At 37.7% G+C, this 15326-nt stretch overlaps 1 protein-coding gene across 3 annotated transcripts in view; it reads right to left on the bottom strand.

The window, feature by feature from the left end:
* The window catches only part of TAB3 (TGF-beta activated kinase 1 (MAP3K7) binding protein 3), a 31010-nt gene that overhangs the window by 6654 nt on the left and 9030 nt on the right, over positions 1 to 15326 (bottom strand). For 2 of the 3 annotated variants that reach the window (XM_065901159.1, XM_065901157.1), the window contains exons 3-5: positions 14829 to 14989; positions 8756 to 8849; positions 5281 to 5364 (exon numbers count right to left, since the gene is read on the bottom strand). In XM_065901159.1, coding sequence (XP_065757231.1) covers positions 5281 to 5364; positions 8756 to 8849; positions 14829 to 14989 — 339 coding nt within the window. The remainder of the gene's footprint in view (positions 1 to 5280; positions 5365 to 8755; positions 8850 to 14828; positions 14990 to 15326) is intronic. The other variant, XM_065901158.1, reaches the window with a different exon arrangement.

Here is a 15326-nt window from a genome sequence, read left to right on the forward strand (position 1 = left end):
AGCTCACCTGCTCTCACCAAGCCACCAAAATCCCAACAAACTGCTGAACAACAATCAACAAAAAACACTGGAACCTACCGAAAAAGAGATTCTACATCCAAAGGCAAAGAAGAAGCCACAAAGCGATGGTAGGAGGGGCACTTTCCCCATATAATCAAATCCCATACCCACCAGGTGGGAGACCCACAAACTGAAAATTAATTATATGGCAGAGGTTCTCGCAAAGGATGAGGGAATGTAAATTGGTATAGCCACTGTGGAAATTTCTCAAAAAACTAAAAATAGAGCTACCATACAATCCAGCAATCCCACTCCTGGGCATAATATATCTGGAGAAAACCATACTTCAAAAGATACATGTACCCCAATGTTCACTGCAGCACTATTTGCAATAGCCAGGACATGGAAGCAACCTAAACGTCCATCGACAGAGGAACTGGATACAGAGGATGTGGCACCTATATACAATGGAATATTAATTACTCAGCCATTAAAAAGGATGAAACAATGCCATTTGCAGCAACATGGATGGGCCCAGAGATGATCATACTAAGCAAAGTAAGTCCGAGAAAGACAAATATCATATGGTATCACTTATATGTGGATTCTCAAAAAAGGGTACAAGTTCACTTATCTACAAAATAGAAAGAGAGTTATAGATAGACGTAGAAAACAAACTTGGGGGTAAGGGGGGGAGGGATAAATTGAGAGATTGACATAGACACACTACTGTATATAACTAATAAGGACCTACTACATATACAGCACAGGGAACTCTACTCAATATTCTGTAATGGCCTATATGGGACAGAATCTAAAAACGAGTGGATATATATGTATGTAAAACTGATTCACTTTGCTATACACCCGAAACGAACACAACATCGTAAATCAACTGTACTCCAATAAAAGTTAACAAAAACAAAACTCATGGGGATCAGAAACCAAAAATCTACAACAGATACACAAGAGAGAGAAAAAGCAATCCAAACACAACACTAAAGATAGTCATCAAATCACAAGAGAACAAAAGAGGAAGAGAAAAGACGTGCAAAAACAAATCCGAAACAAACAATTAGGAAAATGGCAACAAGCACATACATATCGATAATTACCTTAAACGTAAGAGGACTGAATGCTCCAACAAGGAGACACAGACTGGCTGAATGGAAACAAAAACAAGACCCCTGTACCCCTGTATATGCTGTCTCCAAGAGACCCAATTCAGATCTAGGAACACAGACTGAAAGTGACAGGATGGGAAAAGGTATTCCATGCAAATGGAAGTCAAAAGAGAGCCGGAGTAGCAATTCTCATATCAGACACAAGAGACAAAGAAGGACACTACCTAATGATCAAGGGACCGATCCAACAAGAAGATATCACAATTGTAAATATTTATGCACCCAACATAGGAGCACCTCGATAAGGCAAATGCTAACACAGCCTTCAAAGGAGAAATGAACAGTTAACACATTCATAGTGGCAGACTTCAACACCCCACGTACATAAACGGACAGATCATCCACACAGAAAATCAATGAGAAAACACAGGCCTTAACATGACACATTAGACCAGATGCACTTAATTGGTCTTAACATGACACATTAGACCAGATGCACTTAATTGGTATCTATAGAGCATTCCATCCAAAAGCAGCAGAACACACATTCTTCTCAAGTGCACATGGAACATTCTCCAGGCATGCTGAGCACAAACTGAGCCTCAGTAAATTTAAGAAAATTGAAATGATATTAGCATCTTTTCAAACCACAACACTATGAGATTAGAAATCAACTACAAGAAAAAAAGTGCAAAAAACAAACACATGGAGGCTAAACAACATGGTACTAACCAACCAATGGATCACTGAAGAAATCACAAAATGCCTACGGACAAATGAAATAAAAAAGCACAACGGTCTAAAACATATGGACACAGCAAAAGCAGTTCTAAGAGGGAAGTTTATAGCAATACCATCTTACCTCAGGAAACGAGAAAAATCTCAAACAACCTAACCTTACACCTAAAGTAACTTGGAAGAGAACAAACAAAACCTAAAACTAGTAGAGAAAGAAATGAGACAAAGAAAAAATAGAGAAGATCAATGAAACTGAAAGCCGGTTCTTGGAAAAGGTAAGCAAAATTGATAAACCTTTAGCCAGACTCATCAAGATAAATAAAACTAGAAATGAAAAATAAATAAAACTAGAAATGAAAAAGGAGAAGTTACAACAGACACCACAGAAATACAAAGCATCCTCAGAGACTACTACAAGCAACTCTATGCCAAAAAAATGGACATCCTAGAAGAAACGGACAAATTCTTAGAAAGGTACAATCTCCTAAGACTGAAGAAATAGAAAATATGAAGAGACCGATCACAAGCACTGAAATTGAAAGTGTGATTAAAAAAATCTTGCAACAAACAAACGCCCAGGACCAGAGGGATTCACAGGCGAATTCTATCAAACATTTAGAGCAGAGCTAACACCCATCCTTCTCAAACTCTTGCAAAATATAGCAGAGGGAGGAACACTCCCAAACTCGATCCACAAGGCCACCATCACCCTGGTACCGAAACCAGAGAAAGATGTCACAAAGAAAGAAAACTGCAGGCCAATATCACTGATGAACATAGATGCGCAAAAATCCTCAACAAAATACTAGCAAACAGAATCCAACAGCACATTAAAAGGATCATACACCACGATCAACTGGGATTTATCCTAGGGATGCAAGCATTCTTCAATATCTACAAATCAATGGGTGTGATACATACATTAACATACTGAAGAATAAAAACCACATACATGATCACCGCAATAGAGGCGAAAAAAGCTTTTGACAAAATTCAACACCCATGTATGATAGAAACTCTCCAGGAAGTGGGCATAGAGGAAACCTGCCTCAACATAACAAAGGCCATATATGACAAACCCACAGCCAACATCATTCTCAATGGTGAAAACCTGAAAGCATTTCCTCTAAGATCAGGCACAAGACAAGGATGTCCACTCTAGCCACTTTTTTGGAAGTCCTAGCCACAGCAATCAGAGAAGAAAAAGAAACAAAAGGAATCCAAATTGGAAAAGAACAAGTAAAACTGCCACTGTTTACAGACAACATCATACTCTGCATGGAAAATCCTAAAGATGCCAGAAAACTATTAAGAGCTCATCAATGAATTTGGTGAAGTTGCAGGGTACAAAATTAATATACAGAAATCTGTTGCATTGCTATACATGAACAATGAAAGATCAGAAAGAGAAATTAAGGAAACAATCTCATTTACCATCGCATCAAAAAGAAGAAAATACCTAGGAATAAACCTACCGGAGGTCAAAGACCTATAGTCTGAAAACCATAGGGCGCTAATGAATGAAATCGGAGATGACAGAAAGATGGAAAGACAGACCGTGTTCTTGGATTTGAAGATTCAATACTGTTATAAATGACCACACTACCCAAGGCAATCCACAGATTCCATGCAGTCCCTATCAAATTACCAAAGACACTTTCCACACAATTAGAACAACAAATTTTGAAATTTGTATGCAGACACAAAAGACCCTGAATAACCAAAGCAATCCTGAGAGAAAAACGGAGCTGGAGGAATCAAAGCTACAGTAATCAAGACAGTCTGGTACTGGCACAAAAACCGAAATACAGATCAGAATAGAAAGCCCAGAGAAACTCACACACCTATGCTTACCTAATCTATGACAAAGGAGACAAGAATATACAGTGGAGGAAAGACAGTCTCTTCAGTAAGTGGTGCTAGGAAACCCGGACAGCTACATGTAAAAGAATGAAATTAGAACATTCTCTAACACCATACAGAAAAAGAAACTCAAAACGGATCAAAGACCTAAATCTAAGACCAGATACTAGAAAACTCTTAGAAGAAAAACATAGGCAAAACACTCTTTGACATAAATCGAAGCCATATGTTTTTGGATCCACCTCCCAGAGTAATGAAAATAAAAACAAACAAAAAACCCCCCAGTGGAATCGAATTCAACTTAAAAGCATTTGCACAGCAAAGGAACCCATCAACAAAACAAAAGTCAACCCCCAGAATGGGAGAAAATATTTGCAAATGATGCGGATCGACAAGGGATTAGTCTTCAAAATATACAAACAGCTCATGCAGCTCGATATCAAAATACAAACAACCCAATCATAAAATGGGCAGAAGACCTAAACAGACATTTCTCCAAAGAAGACATACAGATGGCCAAGAGCAACAGGAAAAGATGCTCAACATCACTGATTATTAGAGAAATGCAAGTCAAAACTACAATGAGATATCTATCACCTCACACCAGTCAGAATGGCCACCTGGTCAAAAAATCTAGAAACAATAAATGCTGGAGAGGATGCGGAGAAAAGGGAACCCTCCTACACTGTTGGTGGGAATGTCAAATGGTACAACCACTGTGGAGAACAGTATGAGGTTCCTTTAAAAACTAAAAACAGAACTACCATATGTTCCAGCAATCCCACTCCTGGGCATACATCTGGAGAAAACCATACTTTGAAAAGCTACCTGCACCCCAATGTTCATCGCAGCACTGTTTACAATAGGCAAGACACGGAAGCTACATAAATGCCCATCGACAGGAATGGATAAAGACGGTATGGAAGATGTGGCGCGCACACACACACACACACACACACACTGGAATATTACTCAGCCATAAAAACCTTAAAAAATGATATAAATGAACTTCTTCACCAAATAGAAACAGACTTCAGAAACAAACTTACAGTTACCAACGGGGAAAGACGGTGGGGGAGGAATAAATTAGGAGCTTGGGATTAACATATACACAACTATATATAAAACAGATACTCAACAAGGACCTACTTATAGCACAGGGAACTCTACTCTGTAAAAGAGTTCTGTAATAACCTACATGGGAAAAGAATCTGAAAAAAGAATTGGGTATATGTGTATTATAACAGAACCAAATTCACTGTACACCTGAAACTAACGTAACAGTGTAAATCAACTATACAAAATAACAATTTTTTTCAAGTTATTTTTTACAAAATAAATTGTATATGGTATTTTAGTTACCTTTGACCTCTAGGAGTTATTTCGTACTTTTTAGAAATTAAGGTTTTGGGGACATTTCATTATTGCCACAGTAACATCAATAGGGTAACTTTTAAAATGCTATCTCTAACGGAAATTTCTTCAGCTTTTTAGGTGAACTGCCAAGGAATTTTCATATTCATTTCTATGACGTCTGTGACATTTCCCTACTTACCTTTTTTAGGTGGCTTGGGTGGTACAACAGGACCAGGTTCTATGTTGTCATAAAAATTATTCATAGCTTTTGGATCAAAGTTACCTATAAAGAAAATAAAATCAGCAAGCATTTAGGACTTTTTCTCCTGTTATTTGAAATTTCTGTTGAGGAAAATATGGAAATAAAACATGTAAAAAGGGGAACTGTTTTTCCAGGGTTTCAAAAATCATTATACTATCCTACCCTTCTCCCACTGAAACTGTTTCACCATTTTGAGAAAATACCCAAGCAAACTACCACTTCAGTGTCTTTCTACAATGTATCACCTAAAGGAACATTTTTCTAACTATAAAGCTCATCTCTTTACACAGGATTAAGTGTGTGGCGCACATAGGGAGGTAAATGAAGAAGAGAAATGAAAGGATGACAACTGTTTTCTCTGTTTGTTTTGATTTTAATGAACAAAACCATGAGAAAGCTCACGTTTATGTCTTCCATATTAACCTTAAAATTTTATCCATTATAAATTCAAGTATGGAAGAAGCTACATTTACCAAGATTAATCAAGTTGTTATGATAGCAGCAGCTCAGGGATTCCTCCTATCTTCAAGAAAAGGAGAATCTTAAATGTTCCCTACAGACTTATCAACAATAAAAGATGATATGCTGCCAATTTCAGAATAACAGATAGAACAATCTCACCTCTCTCAAAATGTTCACTCCCTGATACAGTGTCTGTTTCAGCCCCTTCTCCTGACATGACTCCGGCAAGGTCAGTTTTGATCCAATGCCAACTTTGGGTCCTACCTTCACATCTGTGAACCCATCATCGCAATCTGCCAGTTCTGCGTAATTCCAGTTAAGCTTTGAAACTGTATACATGTTTATTTACAGAGGATGATATGTAGTACTGATAGTTCAAATATATTGGATCTCTTGATTTCTAGACCTAATTTTCTCCCCCAACAAAAGTTTTCCTCACCAAAACCAACAATGAAGCTGCTTTTCATCAACGTGTGCACTGATTTGTATCTAATCTAAATGCCCTGCCCCCCAAAATGTCTCGATTCCTTCTCTGGCTTAAAATTTTAGGCTGAAAACTCAGTATAAAATTTTTCCACAGGATGGAGGAGTAGAATTTAGTATAAAATGGATATATTTGGACCCCTTATGAAGGAAGATTTAGAACTGCTTAAGCACCAAAAAGAGCTCTTTGTTGCCCAACAGACACCAAAAACACAGCTCTGCGTTTGTAAAACCTCAGTAACGAACAGTTTTCCTTGCAGGTACTATACACAAATGCTTTTAATCCATTTAGATATGCTATTTTTAAATAAGTTTCTGAAAATAATTCCTGTGATGGCTCATGAAAGCCACAATGCTATTTCATTTATTAACTAGATCTTTTTATGCTTTAAGATGCTGCGTAAGTATTTCTTCAATTACTTAAGTTACAGCTGATGATCTAATTTCTAGATCCCATAAGGCTTACTAAAAATATCCCAACCAAATTTTCAGTGTTTCTTGTTTAGCTTCAAAGAACACATTAAGCAAAAAAATTGATGCAACCTTCTAATATAGTAGCAATTAGTTTGTCTAACCCCCACGCAGTAGCTCTTTCATTGCTTAAAGCTACTAGGCTGTAGAGTCCCCTAGGCTTCTGAAATTAACTTCAAGGGTACCCAACCAGATTGCTCAGCTTTCACATGGAAATGTGCTTCTGTCTATTGTTCACAGAGTTCCGTATCTTTTTGGTTCCCCTGCTTCTACTGTATAATCTTGCCTTAAAATGGCAACAGGGTACTTTAAAATACAGTAGAAGCTCTCTTAGCTGCCCTAATTAAGAATAGTAAGTGGCGGTGGGGGAGGGGTGGCTGACTAAAACGGAATTCTTAAGAAAAATTACACGCCAACTTTATTTATTTTTGGCTGCGTTGGGTCGGTTGCTGCGTGTGCAGGCTTTTTTCTAGTTGTGGTGAGCGGGGGCTACTCTTCTTTGCAGTGTGTGGGCTTCTCATTGTCGTGGCTTCTCTTGTTGCAGAGCGTGGGCTCTAGGCGCGGGGCCTCAGTAGTTGTGGTGCACGGGCTTAGTTGCTCCGTGGCATGTTGGATCTTCCCAGACCAGGGCTCGAACCCGTGTCCCCTGCATTGGCAGGCGGATTCTCATCCACTGTGCCACCAGGGAAGCCCAGGCCCACTTTAATGTAACAAAACATATAAACATAGCAATATTTTAATGTTGGACCAAGACCTTTTCTTTATGTATCTGTTGACCAGACTTCCTATATTGTCTTTCTTAAATTAACTACACCCATCAGGATGATCTAAAGTGGGGGTGGGCAAACTTTTCCTGTAAAGGGCCAGACAATAAAAGTTTTAGGCTTTGTGGACCTGTAATACAGTTGTAAGCCCTCAACTGCTGTTGAAACACAAAAGCAGCCCCAGACAATCTGCAGACAAATGGGTCTGGCCATGTTCCACTAAAACTACTTACAGAAACAGAGAGCAGGCTAGTTTGCTGCACCCTGATCTATAATTCCCTGTTTTGATTTTAGAATGGAGCAAAAAAGATACTTTAAGAACATTTGAGAATAGAATCCTCTTAGATTTTTGATTTTCCTCTGTAATCATTTTCAGTTGTTTACACCCATATCTAATTCACAGTCCCTATATATTTCTTTTTTAAGTGTTTGCCTTTGAGTCTTTAAAAAGCAGTTGCGTATGGCTTTTATAGAAAGAGCAGCTTCTCCTGCATTCATGTCAGTTTTGAAAACATTATGCCAGTTACAATACTTCTGTAATTTAAACGGCTTTAAAAACAGGCACAACTGACTCTTGGTAAGCAGACAATTCAGCTGATGCGAGCAATAGTACAGAGATGTGCCAGAATGCAGCCTCCTGGCTGTGTATTTTACAGAGGAAAATGAAGAATCTCTCTAACCTGGCGAGTAGCGTAAATCAAAGTCTATTAAGCGAGCTTCTACTGTAGTACACTTCTATAAGAGAGCCAAAAAAAAAAAACCCCAAAACAAAATATCTAAGATAGAGTTGAATGTTTTCATGTAACAGATAACATAAAAAACCGCATATGGAACTTATTTTTAAAGTGAGAAATCTGATGTTCTGATTTGGGATCCCTATTTTTACAGATATCTTAGATGACTATCACATAACATAAATCTACTACGTTTTAGAATTAAACCCCAGCAATTTATAAAATATTCACAGTAAATGACTAAAAGAGGATAAAATACAGAGTAACAACATAAAACAGTCTAAATGGTAAGAACTTAATGATGAAGTTGCCAAAGTAATACTATTTTTTGATCACCCAAATCTGATCTATGACCATGGAGTGAGGGGTCTCTACCAGGACTGTGATCTTTTAAGAGAGTTTTTATCCATTATATCTGTAAAACCAAAATGATTGCTATTTAAGCAGCTTAAAACACCACACTATTACTTATGGTTTACCAAATAATCAAGTCTATACCTCTAGATTGAAGGAGGTCAACTTCTTTCAGTGTACAGTCAACATTTATCTGGAGTTGTCTGTTCATGCTTCTCAATCTTGTCATTTCCTCAGGCTAGTAAGAAAGGACCCAAAATAGCAATTGTGGGAAAGTCATTATCAAGCCCAACATTTAAGAACTGCTATTCACGTTAATCGTTCTGATTGGTTATTACCAAGAAAATGGCCCTAATCCGTTAGAGGACATGTTTCAGAAGTCCTGTATGTTTTTCAAGGAATAAAGTGGTGACATCAATATGGCCACATATAAGCAAAATCTGCATATAATGTGGCGGGGCTGTAATACTACACTATGTTCTCTCATACAAATACTACCATATTTTAATCACAAAGCATTGAGAGTATTTTACGTCTACGTTTTCATGGTAAGGGAAACTAAGAATCAACCTTTTAAACAAGCAACGTCCACGATTTTAGTCTCGTCAAGGTTGGTAAAAATTACCACAGTACTAATTTTAATTAATGCTTATTAATTGTCAGGCACTATGTTCACCAGAATTCTCTCATTCTTTCCTCAAAACAATCTTCCCAGGTAAGTACTGATATCACCCCCAATTTATACATGAGAAAGCTGAGGCACAAAGAAGTTATATCATTTTCCCAAGGTTATAAGAAACATAACTGATAAAGCCAGGATTTATATAGAGGTCTTCAGTATAAACTTATATAGAAATCTTTTTGTCTTTTTTTCTAGATCAAAGGAAGCTATTAATCTAGTACATGAAAATTTCAGAAACAAATGGATTCCATTCTTCCTCCAACTCTGTTTCCTTCTGCCTTGACCTTTCCAGCCCAGCCTACTCCCTAGGTCTTTCAGGGCCATACATGAGACTCTGAAATGTGAAGAGAGCCCTATTTTTCAGTTAAATAAAGCTTTTTGGAAGCTGCTACTTCCCTCGAGATTCTGAATTTCCTTACTATTTACATATATGTACAGTAAAAACATAAAAGAGTTTAGACTCCAGAGGCATGGGTACTGAATCCTTCAGCACAGCACAGCTATTAACCCAGTTACGCAGGTGATTTCAACTACATGAAGTAAAAGATAAATATCTGCTATGATAGGAAGACAATACTGTTAAAAACATGTAGTTTTGCTAAAAACTAAATACAAAAGTGAAGAAAAATAAGCAAAATGGGTTATCTTAATTACCAATAATGCAAGATATTATGCTGTTAGGACATATTATCAGAATAACTGGGAATGCCCATTAAATTAGCAGGTGTCAAAAGCTTTAAATGATATAACAGGCAGAATTTAATAAGAGCTACAATCCCTTAGAATGCTAGGGGAACAAAAAAGTCCTTGAGAAATATTTATTAGGGACTGCTTTTCTTTTCTCCTTCCTGGGGCAAACCATGTGATGTTAACATGCAAAATGCTTACACCTTGTAATTAAATATTAAAAGTTTAAAACATATCTGAGCATTTATATTAAAGATAAAGCACTTGGTCAAGCGTTTCAAAGAGTGATGCTGTCTTCCTAGGAATATGTGAAAGAACCTATTCTTTTCTTTGTAGAATCACTGGGAAAGTACCTAAAGGAGCAAATCCTTCCTATGTATTTGCGGGGGGAAGGGAATGTTTCAGCCACAGCAGTCCTGAATAGTGAAGCTCTGTAACTAAGTATGGAAATACTATAATATACTTTATACTCAAGAGGCTACTATACATGGGCTTATAATAACAAAAAAGCTCTCGTCACCACGCTCATTTCCAAAGACAGTAGAACCACTGGAACTTGCTAAAACTAAGAGTTTATCTGTAAGATTCCTATCTCCATCTTCATAGCTTCTCATTGAGGGAAAAAAAGTTGGTTCTGAAACATTACTACCATTTGTCCAAAAGTATACGGTATTTTCATGGGGGAGGGGGTTTCAAGATTGGTTGTGTGTAATTTAGACTTGTTTGTAAAGTACCAGGATGTTTTATATCTGACATTTCCAAGTAAAAAATTCTAAGCTTTTTTCCGAAAGGTGGCAGAAATACCTTGAGTCACCTGTTCCATCAGTTTAAGAAGTTGTCTCAGAGACCAAGGTCGAAGACCACTAATGTTCTTTCATGGTTTGGCCCCAGTTACGTGTCTGGGATTGTGGGTTGGTCCCAAAACCCAATTAATCAGGCAAGATGAATGAAGGGGGAAAACTTGTGGGAGGGAATAACTGGAAGCTCTCTGATTATTAAAATCTTATTTTTCCTTCAAGGTATAACTTAAATTTCCCCCTTCTCCATGAAAGTGTCCCATCTTTGAACCCTACTAGCAAAAACTAACATTTCTATCTCAGAACTCTGAAAGTACTTAATATCACTACTATTTAGTTGGCCAGCACTTCTGATTTACTGTCTTACGTTATCTTTTCCCTCTCCCTCCCTCTCTCTCTCTCTCTCTCTCTCTCTCTCTCTCTCTCTCTCTCTCACACACACACACACACACACACAAACACACACACGTACAGGTTCACAGACAGATATATGTATGTCTTTTCACATACAGATGTTAAGAGATGACATCTCCCACAGCATTTAATACAATGCTTTGCAAACAGGAGACTGAGAAAACTGATGGCCGTTATGCATCCTTCACTTCTGCCCTCCTTGGAAAGGTTATTTCACTGCTCCTCTAATCATCTGCAACTGCACATATAGCTGGTCACAAACCTTCATTTCAGTTTCATGAGGCACACAGGTTTCTAACCAATTTTTTTATACACTACTTGGTAAGAAATTAGTTTGAAACGTAAAGGAGGCAATGTGTGCTTAGCAGCAAAAAAGTTAATTCTCTTGTATAATCCTCCACGAGTGGGACAATGATACTGATACCCATTTATTGAGCACCCACTTCACACCAGGCAGTTTACATATACTGCCTCTTTATCTTGACAATAATATTAAAATATGCCTCTTATAATTCCCTTTTATAGATAGGGAAAATCAGATACAGAGAAGTTAGACAGAACCAGTGAGTAAGGAGCTATTCTGGCTCCAGAGCCTATGTAGGCACCCTTTCAACTACATCATGGTGCCACGAATGAGCCTCTATGAACAAAAAGGGAATTATGACTAAATGCTTTATTTCTTAATTAATTTCCTACATAATATATATCCTTATGTTATACATGTTCCTAAAGTTAAAAGGAAATCAAGTTTTTTCAAAGTATTTCAGATTTGTGTTATGTATATATATACCTAAAGCAGATTTCTCCAGTATCTTGTAAACATTTATTTTGTAAGAATACTATCTGTTGGGCATTGTATAAATTGTTTAATGTATATTATCTTACTTAATTCTAACAAAAATCCCATGAGATGGGTACTCCCCAGAAAACAAGCATAAAGGAAGTTGCTTATCCAAGGATATATGAGTGACACAGAAGGAGCAGAAAGAAGTAGGATTCAAATTCACACCTGCATTGAGAGCCCAGATCTTAACCACCATGTATAATTGTTCTTCAGCCACGCATTCCTATTAGTCTTCTATTTTACTCTAGGCCTGGCAGTGGAAACACATGGGAATCACACACTCAAATTTCTCACCTCTCAGATATTATCACCCACATGAGCCACTAATCTCTGAAGCTGGGTGATGGCTACACAGGAGTTCACTATACTATTCTGCTTATTTTATGTATGTTTGAAACTCTGTAACAAAAAGTTAAAAATAAATTATAGCATAGGGCAGCAGTTTGACTAACTTCCCTCTTTTTCTAAAGAAGTCTCATCAATAAAAGCTCTCGTGTAAAATCTGTTTTTTTTTAAAGCACTGATCTATGCTACCTTAGACAGAATCTCTACTTCCAACAACAACAAAGAAATCAATAGGGCTTTAGCAGGGATTATTATACAGCAAGAAGTTGCTAAAAAAAAGTTTACATGGTTATTTTAGAGAAATGACTTCTATGCTAAGAAAATCTGTTTATACTCTACAAGTACCTAAAGGACTCCAAAGTGCCCACCCACCACTGGTGGATTCCCATTTGGGTTATGTTCTTCAGTATCTCCCCCAATCAGAGGATATAATTAAGATTTTGAGTGGGGGGAAAAAAATGAGGCACAGATGTGATTTACATTAGTATCATCTTTCAGTTAAAGAAAGCTCTGTAGGGCTCCCCTGGTGGCGCAGTGGTTGGGAGTCCGCCTGCCGATGCAGGGGACGCGGGTTCGTGCCCCGGTCCGGGAAGATCCCACATGCCGCGGAGCGGCTGGGCCCGTGAGCCACGGCCGCTGGGCCTGCGCGTCCGGAGCCTGTGCTTCCGCAACGGGAGAGACCACAACAGTGAGAGGCCCGCGTACCGCGCGTGCGCGCGGGGGGGGGGGGGGATGCTAGCTTTGTAATTTTCCATGTGTCTTAAGTAATTAAAACCCTTCCTTCTCACTTCTGATATTGACAATACTTAGGTATTTAGTCAATATTAGAAAAAATTTCATTACATTATTAAATATGCCTTTTTCTCAATAGTTAACTTCTCAGAAACTTCCACTGGTTCCCCATTACCAGCAGAATACAGTTCAAACACCTCCACTGTTCTACCTATGCATATTAACCTGTTAAGACATCAGAAATCTCAGCTTAAATGAGGGAACTGTAAAGACTCCTTAAAGTCTGTCTTGACTTCAAGCCTTCATTACCTCATGCTCTTTTTCCCTTCTAAAATGCCTTCCCCTTTCCTCTATGCCTACATAGCAATACTGTACTGTTTAGTATTTTTAGGTTATGCTATAATACTGATTTTCATACAGTTATTAAATTAAAGGAAAAAGGTGAGTTCTAATAACCTTATGAAAATCAGATGAAAGCTAGAGACCTGCTTCCCATATAAACACATATGAAACTCTGCATATAATTTCAGGGACTCACGGATCTCCTTTGAAGCCACGAACTTCAGTTAAAAACTTCTCTATGAGGGCATAGCTGCAGACATCCTGTCTGCAAGAGGCCTGACATATACACTAACTTCTCTAAACTTGTGCACTCTGAGAAAGAGATTACCCTTAGTTAAGAGACGGTAAGAACATGAGGAATGGCTCCATGAAAAAGTAGAGATTAAGTTCAGCCCTGAAGAACAGACAGCATTTATACGTATACACAGAGCTTCAGAAGACCACTGCAGCAGGAGCGTAATGTGAGAGCAAAAAGTGTATTGAGTATACACGGATAAACTAGCTGATGTATGAGTTCTCTCATTACCCGTGAGCAGACACAGCACTTACCATACTGTATTACAGTTATCTACTGATGGGTCTATTTCTCCCACTAGCAGGTATACACTAAGCTCCTAGTATAGGACCACATTCATAGACTGTAAAAGAAAATGCTTGTTGAACGAATCAGTGTTGAAAGACGAAATGATAGGTTGGATCACAAAAAGCTTGTGATGTCACAGGATTTTAGGACACCTGTTTCCAATTTTTCGGAATTTTTAAAGAACTTTAGAACTCACAAGTATTCACCAACATGTTAAAAATATATTACCGAATCTTTTCATGAGAGCAGTTCCTGTTAGGACCACTGTTAATACTATTATCTTAGTTTCTACAATTATTTACACTAACCAAATTGCTCTGCTTTAAAATATTCTATAGTCAACACTTTCCCAAAATGCATATTCATCTTGATCTAACTCATGTGCATTAATGTACTTAGAAAAATAACTTTTAAATGTTTGAAAAGTAAATACAAATGCTTAAAAGGATAAATGAATACATGAGAACAATGTATAAAATATTTGGTCAAGGTGTACTTTTCATTTCTATTCGGACAGAAAGCAGTTTATAGTGAATGAGATGCTTTACCTTGATTATAACTGTCAGTATTTGAAAATAGTGATGAGTCTATGGAATTCACACAACAAAGAAAAATAAAGCATCAAATTATTATTTTGATGAGAAAAGAAGGCAGAAGTCCTTCATCCATTGTTTAAAAAACAGAAACAAAACCAAAACTGTGCCAGGAACAGAACCTAAAAGAAAAACAAACAGCCTGGACAGCCAACATGTCCACCTTCCTATCCATGCATCCTAATAGATCGTACTCACCGTTGGGATCGCAGTGGTGCAGCTGACCCTTCTGAGCCGTCTCTGCATCAGGTCATGCTCCATACTGTTAACTTCAGCCTTCAATTGCTCTAGCTCCTCTTTCTCAAGTTTCAATTGCTTTGCTAACCTCTCCATCCTTGCTCGCTGATGTAACAGCAAGGCTATAGCATTACAGATAAAGTCATTGCAGAAAGTAACATTGAACAAGTGACTGGGAAATTTCTATATGCATTGCTAATGTACGAAATACCTGTAAAGAACCCTGTCATTCAACTTCAGGTGACATTTTACTCTCATGTCTTTCTAATGCTATTCTGCCTTCAAATCTGCTTTAATTTAGCTCTTGTAACTTCTGCCAAAATGACACTATCTGTACATTCCTCTTGTTCTACTGTCCTTCATTTCCCCAAGATTCTCTTTAACTATACCTGTGTGCGTTTTAAACAGGCTCAAAACCAGGCATATTGAATTACAATCATAATTACTTCCCTTCTTATA

The sequence above is a fragment of the Phocoena phocoena genome, chromosome X, assembly GCF_963924675.1.
Source record: "Phocoena phocoena chromosome X, mPhoPho1.1, whole genome shotgun sequence".
NCBI classification, from domain to species: Eukaryota; Metazoa; Chordata; class Mammalia; order Artiodactyla; family Phocoenidae; genus Phocoena; species Phocoena phocoena.